This window comes from Rhinoderma darwinii, chromosome 1 (assembly GCF_050947455.1).
Source record: "Rhinoderma darwinii isolate aRhiDar2 chromosome 1, aRhiDar2.hap1, whole genome shotgun sequence".
NCBI classification, from domain to species: Eukaryota; Metazoa; Chordata; class Amphibia; order Anura; family Rhinodermatidae; genus Rhinoderma; species Rhinoderma darwinii.
In genome coordinates this window covers 450,341,124-450,354,876 of record NC_134687.1, presented here as the reverse complement: position 1 = coordinate 450,354,876, position 13,753 = coordinate 450,341,124, and the positions used below count along the sequence as shown (strand labels likewise).

At 42.7% G+C, this 13,753-nt stretch overlaps 1 protein-coding gene across 1 annotated transcript in view; it reads left to right on the top strand.

Annotated features, from left to right (window-relative positions):
• Positions 1-3,440: 3,440 nt before the first annotated feature.
• Positions 3,441-13,753, top strand: part of LOC142657070 (macrophage migration inhibitory factor-like) — a 24,769-nt gene continuing 14,456 nt past the window's right edge. The window contains exon 1 of the mRNA XM_075832123.1: positions 3,441-3,548. Within this exon, the coding sequence (XP_075688238.1) occupies positions 3,441-3,548 (108 nt within the window). The remainder of the gene's footprint in view (positions 3,549-13,753) is intronic.

Below are 13,753 nucleotides of genomic sequence, written 5' to 3'. Positions count from 1 at the left end.
TATTAGAACACGATCTGCAGCCACATACACAGACATTAACGTTAATCAAGTGTCTTGATAATGAATATACATGACCTCCAGCCTGGACGTAATGTGTATTCAGAATCCTGACACTTCTGAATCTTTTCTGTGAGATTCCAGCACGTCCAGGCTGGAGGTCATGTATATTCATTATCAGGACACTTGATTAACGTTAATGTCTGTGTATGTGGCTGCAGATCGTGTTCTAATAAGAACGCGATGCTGCTGTGTAAATGAACGTTTTTTGAAATAAAAAGCATCACTTTCACCTACATTATAGCGCCGATCTCCTTATGTAGGAGATAGGGCACTTATAATGTGGTGACAGAGCCTCTTTAAGTGTGTTTGGCTGCATAATGAGAATGGGCACTAATGTTGACATCTTGGGGGCACTGTAGGGGAGCACTATTACTAATGGGGCACTGTGGGGGAGCACTATTAATAATGGTGGCACTCTGGGGTAGCATTATTGCAATTGGCACTATGGGGGCACTGTTACTAATGGGAGCACAATTCCTGATGGGGCACTGTTACTAATGGGAGCACAATTACTGGTGGGGCACTGTGGGGGAGCACAGTTGTTATGTGGGCACAATTACTATTGGGGCACTCGGAGCATTATTACAATTATGGGCGCTATTACTGATGGGACACAAAGCACTATTACTAATGGGGCACTGGGGGAGCACTGTGACTAAAGTGAGCACTTTGGGGGAGTATTACTATTGGAACACTATTAATAATGGGGCAATAGAGAGCATTATCACAATTGAGGGCACTATTAGGGTATGTTTACACGCAGAGTCAAAAACATTTCAATATACGGAGCTGTTTTCAAGAGAAAACAGCTCCTGATTTTCAGACGTTTTTTGTGGCACTCGCGCTTTTCACGGCCATTTTTTGAGCTTTTTTCAATAGTCTATGGAAAACGGCTCCAAAAACGTCCCAAGAAGTGTCCTGCACTTCTTTTTCGCGGCCGTTTTTTTTACGCGTAAAACAATGCTCCGTTGGAACAAAACGCTGTTTTCTCATTTAAATCAATGGGCAGATGTTTGGAGGCGTTCTGCTTCTGATTTTTCGCGCGTTTACCGCCTGAAAAACGGCCAAAAATAGGTCGTGTGAACATACCCTTACTGATAGGGCACTGGGAGAGCACTATACTAATGGGAGTACGGTACATCTTACTAATGGGGGCATTAAAACTAATGGGGCAGGGTCACACAGGGAGCCTTATTACAATTGATAGCACTATTTCTGATGAGGGCACTGTGGGGGATTGCTATTACTAGTGGGGGCACTGTGAGGCAGCACTATTACTATTGGACACTGAGGGAGGATTATTACAATTCAGGGCACTATTACTAATTGGGTACAGTGGGGGAGTTCTATTACTAATGTGGGCACTCTGGGAAGTATTATTACTATTGTGGCATTATTACTGATGGGCCTCACTGGGGGGATTATTTTTACTCTTGAGTGCAATTATGTGTGGCACTATTACTAATGGGGTACTCTGAGCAATATTACAATTGAGGGCACTATTGCTGATGGAAGCACTATTACTAATGGGGGCTCCATAGGGTGACACTACTGCGCTTATGGGAGTACTATTACTTAAAAGGGCACTCTGCTTCACACAATTATTTTTGGAAGCACTGCTGGGGCACTATCTACTTGCCACATTTTTTTTCAGGGCACCTTGTGGCCATTTTTACTGTCAGGGTACTATTAGCTGGGCACAATTATTTTTGTAGGACTCTGTGGCATTAATTACTGTAGGGGGCACTATCTGTGTGGTACTAGTTTTTTCAGGGGGACTATCTGTATGGCACTAATATTTCTACAGTACAGTATTTGGGGGCACTGGGCAGCACAGGAGGCCTAGTAGCAGCAGGGTGACTGGGCACCAGGATGGGAAGTTTGCGTTGAGAAGGGAAAATTATGCAAAAGTGATGAAGATGTCAGGACAGCAAACGCTGCAGAGGAGGACACCACAGCCCGACAAATTTATTATAATTAACGCCGGAAATCTGGCTCCCTTTTTTTAAGCCATGTCCCCTTGTTGAGGATGTCGAGGGCTGCATAAAATACACAAGTCACAATTTTCCATGCAAATTGCGACTTTTGGGCTTTTTTTCCACTTTCTGAGCCAGAAAACTGGTGTAAAAAAAACTGATAAATTACCCCCAATGTGTAGCTAACTTTGCTTTAAAGAGGTTGTCCCAAGATTAAATGTTATTGTCTAACAGGATAGGTGGTAACCTGCTGATCAGTCGGGGTCTGATTGCTGGGACCCCCACCGATCACGAGAACGGGGGTCCTATCCCTCCGAATCAATAGAGCGGCAGGTCGCGCATGCTTAGAGCAGAGAGCTGTCAAATCTCCCTGCTCTCAGCTGGCAGAGGTAGCTGAGGGCTGGGGGCGTCCCTGCTCGACCGGGTGAGATCGATATTAGTATCGCTCTCACCTGTTTAACCCTTCAGATGAAAATCACGCACATCGCACAGACCTAGGCAAGTCAATGGGGCCATTCAGACATTCCGTGTTTTTCACGCAGCGTAAAACTCACTGCATGTCCTATACTTGAGCGTTTTTTTGCGCATCACGCACCCATTGAAGTCAATGCGTGTGTGAAAATCACGGACAGCACACGAACGCACATCCATGTGCTGTGCGTGATTCGCGCAACAGTTGCTAAAGAAATGATGGGAAAAAGAAAACCACCTCCTTCATTTCATTTTGTAAACGTCAAAACCGCGTGACATAAAGATGGCATATGCGCGAAAATAACGCAGACACGCACCAAACACTGATGACACACGGAACTGCAACGCATGCAAAACGCTGCGTTTTTTATGCGCGCAAAACGGACACGTTCGTGTAAATTAGGCCTTAAGGGGGTTTTACACTGGGCAATTATCGGGCAGACAAGCGTTCATAGGAAACAGGGCAGCGATCAGCAGATGAACAAGCAAATGCTCGTTTATCTGCTGATTGTATCATTTTAAAAAACGGAAACATTTTCGTTGTCGGCGGTACATCTCCCTGTGTAAACACGGAGACGCGCTGCCGACATGATAATAATGTATGGGGATGAGCGATTGGAGTAACGAGCGATTGGAGTAACGAGCGCTTGTCCCCATACTAGCTCATTGTGACAGGAGCAGATGAGCGCCGATCAACGAGCTGTCTTGCTGATCGGTGCTCGTTGCATCGGCCAAAATCGGCCGGTGTAAAACGGCCTTTAGTCTCAGTCTTTATCTGTAATTTTGCTCATCACAAGGAAGTAAGTAAATGAGTAATAGTTGGGTGTGGTGGACAGGATGTTTGTTAGGGCTGAACTTGAAATATTGTTTTATTGTCATGTTGTTGATAGGAAAGAGATTATCCGGAATCTCTCATTGTCCTCTTATATCATCATGCCTATATTCACATTGCACACTAATGTATGCCAGAGTGCAATACCCAAGACCCTCATGTCTGACCTTTGCCAGCTACTTGAACAGGCCATGGATGTCCCAGCTAAGGTAAGAAATGGGATTGAAAAATAATAGAAATCACTAAAAAGCAATAACTCAGTTCTTCTCAGTATTTTGTTATATTCATACAGATCAAAAGGGGTTGTTATACCTGTTGTTTGGAAATTAGGAATGTAGTAGTGCTATTCTGGTGGACTAAAACAATAGGCGCACCATTCTTGAAGGGTACTCAATTGTATTTTTTGTTATTAGAATTGTGTGGTTATTTGAGGTGTAATTTTTGTTGCATGACTTTCTATGGAAAGTATTTGCCACTAGTAGTGGTAAGAAGTAGAACTTGCAGCTGGTAGATGGAAATAATATGCAATTTCAGAAGAAGAAAATTCTAACATAATATATGGGACAATTTTCAATAGCTGACACTTTCAACAATGAGACAATGGAAGTATTAGATTAAAGGGGTTGTCCAGTTTTTTTTTTGTTTATTTGCAGAACAGGAAATCATACCGTTTTCTAATATACATGTATTTAAAATTCTGCTTACATACCTTTCATATACATGTACAGTTGCCTCTATCTAAAGGAGAAATGGTACAGCCCACAGATTAGTCCATAGAAATGCATCTTTTGGATAAAAATGGCCTAAATATCACCAAGAGGTTAGTCATGTGACCTACCACCCACGCAGGGGCGTAGTTAAAGGCTCATGGGCCCTGGTGCAAGATGGACCCCCCTACCCCTCCCCAACACCACCAGACCCCTGCGCATGCCTATGCCCAGCTGCCTTGCCCGACAGACCCCATGAATTCCCCCATAGCTGCCCCCACAGTATAATGCCACCACACAGTATAATTCCCCCCAAAGCTGCCCCCCACACAGTATAATGCTTCACCATAGCTGCCCCCACACAGTATAATGCCCCCCATAGCTGCCCCCACACAGTATAATGCCCCCATAGCTGCCCTCCGCACCGTATAATGCCCCCCATAGCTGACCACCACAGTATAATGCCCCCCATAGCTGACCACCACAGTATAATGCCACCCATAGCTGACCACCACAGTATAATGCCCCCTTAGCTGCCCCCACAGTATAATGCCACCATAGCTGCCCCCCACAGTCTAATACCCCCCATAGCTGCCCCCACAGTATATTGCCCCCCATAGCTACCCCATACAGTATAATGCCCCCTTAGCTGTCCCACACCCAGTATAATGCCCCCATACAGTATAATGCCCCCTCAGCAGCTACCATATGAGCCCCCCTCCCATACCCAGTATAATGCCCCCATAGGTATGTACCTAATAGTAAGATAATAACATACAGTGAAGGAAATAAGTATTTCATTCCTTGCTGATTTTGTAAGTTTTCCCACTGTCAAAGACATGAACAGTCTAGAATTTTTAGGCTAGGTTAATTTTACCAGTGAGAGAGAGATTATATAAAAAAAAAAAAAGAAAATCACATTGTCAAAATTATATATATTTATTTGCATTGTGCACAGAGAAATAAGTATTTGATCCCCTACCAACCATTAAGAGTTCAGCCTCCTCCTTATCAGTTACACGCTCCAAATCAACTTGGTGCCTGCATTAAAGACAGCTGTCTTACATGGTCACCTGTATAAAAGACTCCTGTCCACAGACTCAATTAATCAGTCTGACTCTAACCTCTACAACATGGGCAAGACCAAAGAGCTTTCTAAGGATGTCTGGGACAAGATCATAGACCTGCACAAGGCTGGAATGGGCTACAAAACCATAAGTAAGACGCTGGGTGAGAAGGAGACAACTGTTGGTGCAATAGTAAGAAAATGGAAGACATACAAAATGACTGTCAATCGACATCGATCTGGGGCTCCATGCAAAATCTCCCCTCGTGGGGTATCCTTGATCCTGAGGAAGGTGAGAGCTCAGCCGAAAACTACACGGGGGGAACTTGTTAATGATCTCAAGGCAGCTGGGACCACAATCACCAAGAAAACCATTGGTAACACATTACGCCGTAATGGATTAAAATCCTGCAGTGCCCGCAAGGTCCCCCTGCTCAAGAAGGCACATGTACAGGCCCGTCTGAAGTTTGCAAATGAACATCTGGATGATTCTGAGAGTGATTGGGAGAAGGTGCTGTGGTCAGATGAGACTACAATTGAGCTCTTTGGCATTAACTCAACTCGCCGTGTTTGGAGGAAGAGAAATGCTGCCTATGACCCAAAGAACACCGTCCCCACTGTCAAGCATGGAGGTGGAAACATTATGTTTTGGGGGTGTTTCTCTGCTAAGGGCACAGGACTACTTCACCGCATCAATGGGAGAATGGATGGAGCCATGTACCGTCAAATCCTGAGTGACAACCTCCTTCCCTCCACCAGGACATTAAAAATGGCTCGTGGCTGGGTCTTCCAGCACGACAATGACCCGAAACATACAGCGAAGGCAACAAAGGAGTGGCTCAAAAAGAAGCACATTAAGGTCATGGAGTGGCCTAGCCAGTCTCCAGACCTTAATCCCATCGAAAACTTATGGAGGGAGCTGAAGATCCGAGTTGCCAAGCGACAGCCTCAAAATCTTAATGATTTACAGATGATCTGCAAAGAGGAGTGGGCCAAAATTCCATCTAACATGTGTGCAAACCTCATCATCAACTACAAAAAACGTCTGACTGCTGTTCTTGCCAAAAAGGGTTTTGCCACCAAGTATTAAGTCTTGTTTGCCAAAGGGATCAAATACTTATTTCTCTGTGCACAATGCAAATAAATATATATAATTTTGACAATGTGATTTTATTTTATTTTATTTTATATTATCTATCTCTCACTGGTAAAATTAACCTAGCCTAAAAATTCGAGACTGTTCATGTCTTTGACAGTGGGCAAACTTACAAAATCAGCAAGGGATCAAATACTTATTTCCTTCACTGTAATTACTTACCTATCCCCGTTCCCACGACGGGTGGAGGATCCTTCTCCTCCTCTGCAGTGTGCTGTGAGTGACTCGTGCAGACTGGCGCTATGACGTCACTACATCGCACCTGCCTGCTCCGAGCTACTCGTGGCACAGTGAATGCTGGAGCAACGCTCCAACATTGAACCCTGCTGCGGACACAGCTTCAGTTGGGAGCGGGACCAGCACGGTCAACACTGTGTGGCAACTGGGGCCCAGTCTTATTCAGTAAAATACAACTACTTTTTTTGCCCAAAAAGTGCTTTTATTCAGTAAAAGTGTCAAAACAAATAACACATACACGGTATTCATGCGATCGTAAAGACTTGAACAATAAAATGAACACATTAATTAAACCGCCGGATGAACGGAGTTAAAAACAAACGCAAAAAACAACAGCAAAATTCTCTCTTTTCTCCCATTCCCCCGATAAAAAAATCAAATAAAAGTTAATCTATAAGTTCTATGTACCCCCAAAATAGTGCTAATGAAAACGACACCTTGGCCCGCAAAAATCAAGCCCACATACGGCCACATTGATGGAAAAATACAAGTTACGGCTCTTGGAATGCGGCGATGCAAAAACAAGTATTTTTTTTCTAAAAGGGTTTTTATTGTGCAAACATAGAAAACATAGAAAACCTTTACATATTTGGTATCTCCTTAATTGTGCCGACCCATAAAATGAAGTTAACATGTTATTTACGCTGCATAGTAAACGGCGTAAATTTATAACGTGAAAATCAATGCTGGAATAGCTGCTTATTTTCAATTCTCTCCTAAAATAAAGTTAATAAAAGTTAATCGATATATTATAAGCATCTAAAAATTGTGCAATTACAAAATACAACTCGTCCCGCAAAAAACAAGCCCTTATGCGGCTATGTTGACGGAATAAAAAAAAAGTTACGACTCTTGGAATGTGACCGTAAAAAACAAAAAAAATAATCCTTCGTCATTAACCCCTTCCCTCTTTGGCCACTTTTGACCTTCCTGACAGAGCCTCATTTTTCAAATCTGACATGTTTCACTTTATGTGGTAATAACTCCGGAATGCTTTTACCTATCCAAGCGATTCTGAGATTGTTTTCTCGTGACACATTGGACTTTATGTTACTGGCAAAATTTGCCCGATATATTCAGTATTTAATTGTGAAAAACACCAAAATTTAGCGAAAAATTGCAAAAATTTGCATTTTTCTCAATTTAAATGTATCTGCTTGTAAGACAGGCAGTTATACCACACAAAAATGTTGCTAATTAACATCACCAATATGTCTACTTTAGTTTAGCATAGTTTTTTGAACATCATTTTATTTTTCTAGGACGTTACAAGGCTTAGAACTTTAGCAGCAATTTCTCCCATTTTCAAGAAAATTTCAAAATGCTATTTTTACAGGGACCAGTTCAGTTGTGAAGTGGCTTTGAGGTCCTTATATATTAGAAACCCCAATAAGTCACCCCATTTTAAAAACTGCACCCCTCAAAGTATTCAAAACAGCATTTAGAAAGTTTATTAACCCTTTAGAAATTGCGCAGGAATTAAGGCAAAGTAGAGGTGAAATTTACAAAGCTCATTACTTTTTTCCAGAAGTTCATTTTGAATCAATTTTTTTTGTACCACAGAAGGTCTTACCAGAGAAACGCAACTCAATATTTATTGCCCAGCTTCTGCAGTTTTAGGAAATATCCCACATGTGGCCCTAGCGTGCTACAGGACTGAAGCACCGGCCTCCGAAGCAAAAGGAGCACCTAGTGGATTTTGGGCCTCCTTTTTATTAGAATATATTTTAGGCACCATGTCAGCTTTGAAGAGGTCTTGCGGTGCCAAAACAGTGGAAACCCCCCAAAAGTGACCCCATTTGGGAAACTACACCCCTCGAGGAATTTATTTAGGGGTGTAGCAAGCATTTTGACCCGCCAGTTTTTTTGCAAAAATTATTGGAACTAGGCCATGAAAATTAAAATCTACATTTTTTTCAAATAAAATGTAGGTTTAGCTAATTTTTTTTCATTTTCACAAGGACTAAAGGAGAAAAACCACCATAAAATTTGTAGAGCAATTTCTCCAGAGTAAAACAATACCCCACATGTGGTAATAAACGGCTGTTTGGACACACGGCGAGGCTGAGAAGGGAAAGAGCGCTATTTGGCTTTTGGAACTCAAATTTAGCAGGAATGGTTTTCGGAGGCCATGTCACATTTGCAAAGCCCTAGAGGGGGCAAAACAGTGGAAACCCCCAACAAGTGACCCCATTTTGGATACTACACCCCATGAGGAAATTATCTAGGGGTACAGTGAGCAGTTTGACCCCACAGGTGTTTTACAGAACTTATTGGTAGTAGGCCGTAAAAATGAAAATCTACATTTTTTTCAAAGAAAATGTAAGTTTAGGTATTTTATTTTCATTTCCACAAGGACTGAAGGAGAAAAAGCAGTGCAACATTTGTAAAGCAATTTCTCCCGAGTAAAACAATACCCCACATGTGGTCACAAACATCTGTTTGGACACACAGTATGGCTCAGAATGGAAGGAGCACCATTTGGATTTTGGAATAGTTTCTGGGCGCCATGTCACATTTGCTGAGCCCCTGTAGTACTAGTACAGTGGAAACACCCCAAAAGTGACTCCATTTGGGAAACTGCACCCCTTGAGGAATCATCTAGGGGTATAGTGAAAATTTTGATCCCAAAGGGTTTTTGCTGAATTAATTAGAATTAAGCCATGAAAATGAAAAATAATTTTTTCCCAACAAGATGTCGTTTTAGATCAACATTTTTCATTTTTACAAGGAATAAAGAAGAAAAAGCCCGCCAACATTTGTAAAGTAATTTCTTCCGAGTACGGTAACACCCCATATGTGGTTATAATCCGCTGTTTACATATATGGGAGCATTCAGAAGAAAAGGAGCAGTATTTATCTTTATCGTAGATTTTGCTAGAATGGTTTGCGGACGCCATGTTGCATTTGCAAAACCCCTGATGTACCAAACAAAAGTGACCCCGTTTTAGAAACTACACCCCTAAAGGCATTTATCAAGGGGTGTAGTGAGAATTTAGACTCCACAGGTGTTTTTCAGAAATTAATACGCAGTGGATGCTGCAAAGTAAAAAATTTAAATTTTTCCACTGATCTGCCCATTCACCGCACAATATGTTGTGCCCCTAGAGAATCTTACCCCATAAATTGTTAAAGAGGCTCTGTCACCAGATTTTGCAACCCCTATCTGCTATTGCAGCAGATAGGCGCTGCAACGTAGATAACAGTAACGTTTTTATTTTTTAAAAACGAGCATTTTTGGCCAAGTTATGACCATTTTTGTATTTATGCAAATGAGGCTTGCAAAAGTACAACTGGGCGTGTTGAAAAGTAAAAGTACAACTGGGCGTGTATTATGTGCGTACATCGGGGCGTTTTTACTTCTTTTACTAGCTGGGCGTTCTGACGAGAAGTATCATCCACTTCTCTTCAGAACGCCCAGCTTCTGGCAGTGCAGACACAGCCGTGTTCTCGAGAGATCACGCTGTGACGTCACTCACAGGTCCTGCATCGTGTCAGACGAGCGAGGACACATCGGCACCAGAGGCTACAGTTGATTCTGCAGCAGCATCAGCAGGTAAGTAGCTACATCGTCTTACCTGCAAACGCCGATGCTGCTGCAGAATCATCTGTAGCCTCTGGTGCCGATGTGTCCTTGCTCGTCTGACACGATGCAGGACCTGTGAGTGACGTCACAGCGTGATCTCTCGAGAACACGGCTGTGTCTGCACTGCCAGAAGCTGGGCGTTCTGAAGAGAAGTGGATGATACTTCTCGTCAGAACGCCCAGCTAGTAAAAGTAGTAAAAACGCCCCGATGTACGCACATAATACACGCCCAGTTGTACTTTTACTTTTCAACACGCCCATTTGTACTTTTGCAAGCCTCATTTGCATAAATACAAAAATGGTCATAACTTGGCCAAAAATGCTCTTTTTTTAAAAATAAAAACGTTACTGTAATCTACATTGCAGCGCCTATCTGCTGCAATAGCAGATAGGGGTTGCAAAATCTGGTGACAGAGCCTACTTAAGTGGGTTCTCCCGGGTATGGTAATGCTTTACTTGTGGCCATAAATTGCTGTTTGGGCTCACTGTAGGGCTAAGAAGGGAAAGACCGCCATTTTGAGCATGGATTTTGCTTGGTAGTTTTTCTGTTTGGGGTTTTGCTGGTATTTCAGTTTATAATGTGGGGCATATGTTTTCTGTGTGAAGTACATCAGGGCATAATAAGAGGGTATAATAATGGGGTAAATAATACAATTATCCATAGATGTGTGTTACGATGTGAAGCGATCCGTTATGCGCAGGCCGGTGTCACACTGATAAACGGTTTTCTTTCTTATCCCCCTTCTGTAACGCTCTGCACCTTTTGGGGACTTTTTCTCCTTCGTAGTTTGGGAAATATTGCTGGGAAAGTTTTGCGCTGGTATAATACGTGCACCCTCGCTTCCAGCGGATGTGCTGTGTCCCTTCCCTTCCTAGTTCCTAAATACTATGGCCCTGAAACTGAAGGAATGTTCCGCCTGGGCATTGAGATGTTTTTTCATCACCGCATTACTAGTGCCATAACTTTTTTATTTTTCAGTTGATTGAGCGGTGTGTGGGCTTGTTTTTTGCGAGACGGGCTGTAGATTTTATTGGTACCATTTTAGAACACATATGACTTTTTGATCACTTTTTATTTCATTTTTTGATAAAGGAAATTACCAAAAACAAGCAATTCTGGAATAGTTTTTTATTGGGTTTTTTTTCCGCATCCACAGTGCGCCCTAAATTACATGTTAGCTTTATTCTGTGGGTCGATACGATTACGGCGATACCAAATTTATATAGTTTTTTTTTTGTATTGTAGCTTTTGCACAATAAAATCACTTTTTTTATAAAATTATTTGTTTTCAGTGTCGACATATTCTAAGACCCATAACATTTTATTTTTGTGTGTACAAAGCGGTGTCAGGGATTATTTTTTGCGGGACGGATTGTCCTTATTTATTAGTACTATTTTGGAGTAAATGTGACTATTTGATCACTTTTTATTGCATTTTTTGGAAGGAGATGTGACCTAAAAACAAATATTCTGGCGTTGTTTTTCATGTTTTTTTTTTTACGGCATTCACCGTGCGGGATAAATTACATAATTGTTTTGTAGTTTGGGTCATTACGTACGCGGCGATACCAATTATGTATAGTTTTTTTTATGTATTGCGGCTTTTGCACAATAAAATCACTTTTTTTATAAAATCATTTGTTTTCTGTGTCGCCATATTCTAAGACCCATAACTTTTTTATTTTTGCGTGCACAAAGCGGTGTCAGGGATTATTTTTTGCAAGACGGATTGCCGTTTTTATTATTGGCAATACCAATTATGTATAGTTTGTTTAATTTTTACGTTTTTCCCCATAATAAAAGACTTACTATGGGAAAAAAGTCAGTTTAGCTTTATTTTTATTTGAAATGTGTGTGTTTTTATTGTTTTACCACATTTTTATTATCTTTTTTTTACTTTTCTGACTTGTCCCACTAGGGGACACTAGGGGACATGAGGGTCTGATGCCCCGATCGCTACTCTAATACACTGCACTACATATGTAGTGCAGTGTATTAGCGCTGTCAGTTATTCACTGACAGCAAGCCTATGAGGACACGCCGCAGGCGGGTCCTCATCGGCTCCCGTACAAGGCAGACTCGGACGCCATTTTATGGCGTCCGATTGCCACAGCAACCCAGCGATTGCGTCACTGGGTTGCCGGTCGGGTGAATATTGAGCGCAGCATCTGAGGGGTTAATCAGCCGGATCGGAGAATAGCTCCGGTCCTGGCAGTTACAGAAGGGTGCAGCTGTATAATACAGCTGTCACCCCGCGGTGATGGTGCCGGCTCTGCTTCTGAGCCCGCACCATCATCGCGCCATAACTGTACTGCGCTTTGCGGGAACACCTTCCCGGCAGCGCCGTATATATACGGCGGATGTCGGGAAGGGGTTAACGTGCAAATTGGCCTGGTCATTAAGGGGTTAATAACATAACATAGAGACAGGCTGCCATTCTATAAATCATCTAGAGACACACACAGTGAAGTAGCTGTTCATCATTACTCTACCATTAGGCCTATTCATTTAGTCCATGGATGTGTCCTCTATGTGGCCCCAACACATGTATGTCATGTAACCCTATTGCTAACTGAATGTTAGGGGTCACATGATGTGTGTGGTTTTTGTTTGGGGGGGGTCACATGACTGACGCCATGTTTATCCATATTCGGTTAGCCTGTGGATGCATTACACAGGACTAATCTTTGGGCTATACCACTCTACTGTGAAGAGACAGGGGCCTACTGCACTGATATAACCAAGGTATGTGAGCAGAATTTATAATATATGTATATTAGAAAACTGTATAATTTCCTATTCTACAAATAAATGACAAAGAAAACAAAAATTGGACTACTCCTTTAATAGGAACATGTTGTAAAACTAGTGCTTAAAGGGGTTTGCTGGTACCTAAAGATTGATGTTTAAGCCGATCAGCACAATAAAGGGCTCCCTTCATTGTTTACACAGGCATAGCAACTAGATGTAACGGCTGCCGCCTCCCCTTAAATGTTGACGGCCGCGACCGCAGACCGTAGCGTTAATCGTTTCCCTTCTCGCTGGCAAGGCCCAGGCATGGGCAAACCCCATCTTGGAACGAGAGGGCCCTGAATTCTCAGACCTGGTGTTATTCCTAGAGACTTTTCGTACTGTGTTCGAGGAGCCGGGTCGAACATCCACTGCAGTGGCCACTCTGCTAACCCTCAAGCAAGGAGGGTCCATGGTAGGAGAGTATTCGATCTCTTTCTGTACAGTGGCAGCAGAGTTGGCATGGAACAATAAGGCATTGGTGGCAATCTTTTGGCAGGGACTGTCCTCGCACATCAAAGACGAGCTAGCAGCCCAAGATCTTCCTCCTACCCTGGATGCTCTTATCCTGTTGGCTACCCGAGTCGACATGAGGATCCAGGAACGTGCTCAGGAAGTTCGGCGGGAGAGACGTTTCCACAGACTGGCACCCTCGTTCCAGAGATCACTATTGCCTCCTCCTGTTACTCTACCTGAAGAACCTATGCAGGCAGACAGAATCAAATTGTCCGAGCAGGAGAAACGCAGATGCTCTTCTGTAGCCTGTGTCTGTATTGCTGCCTTAAAGGCCATTTCGTGTGCCAATGTCCACAAAAGCCAGGAAACTTCAGTATCTAGGATTGGTTGGAGAGGCAACCCTACGTGGGACGAC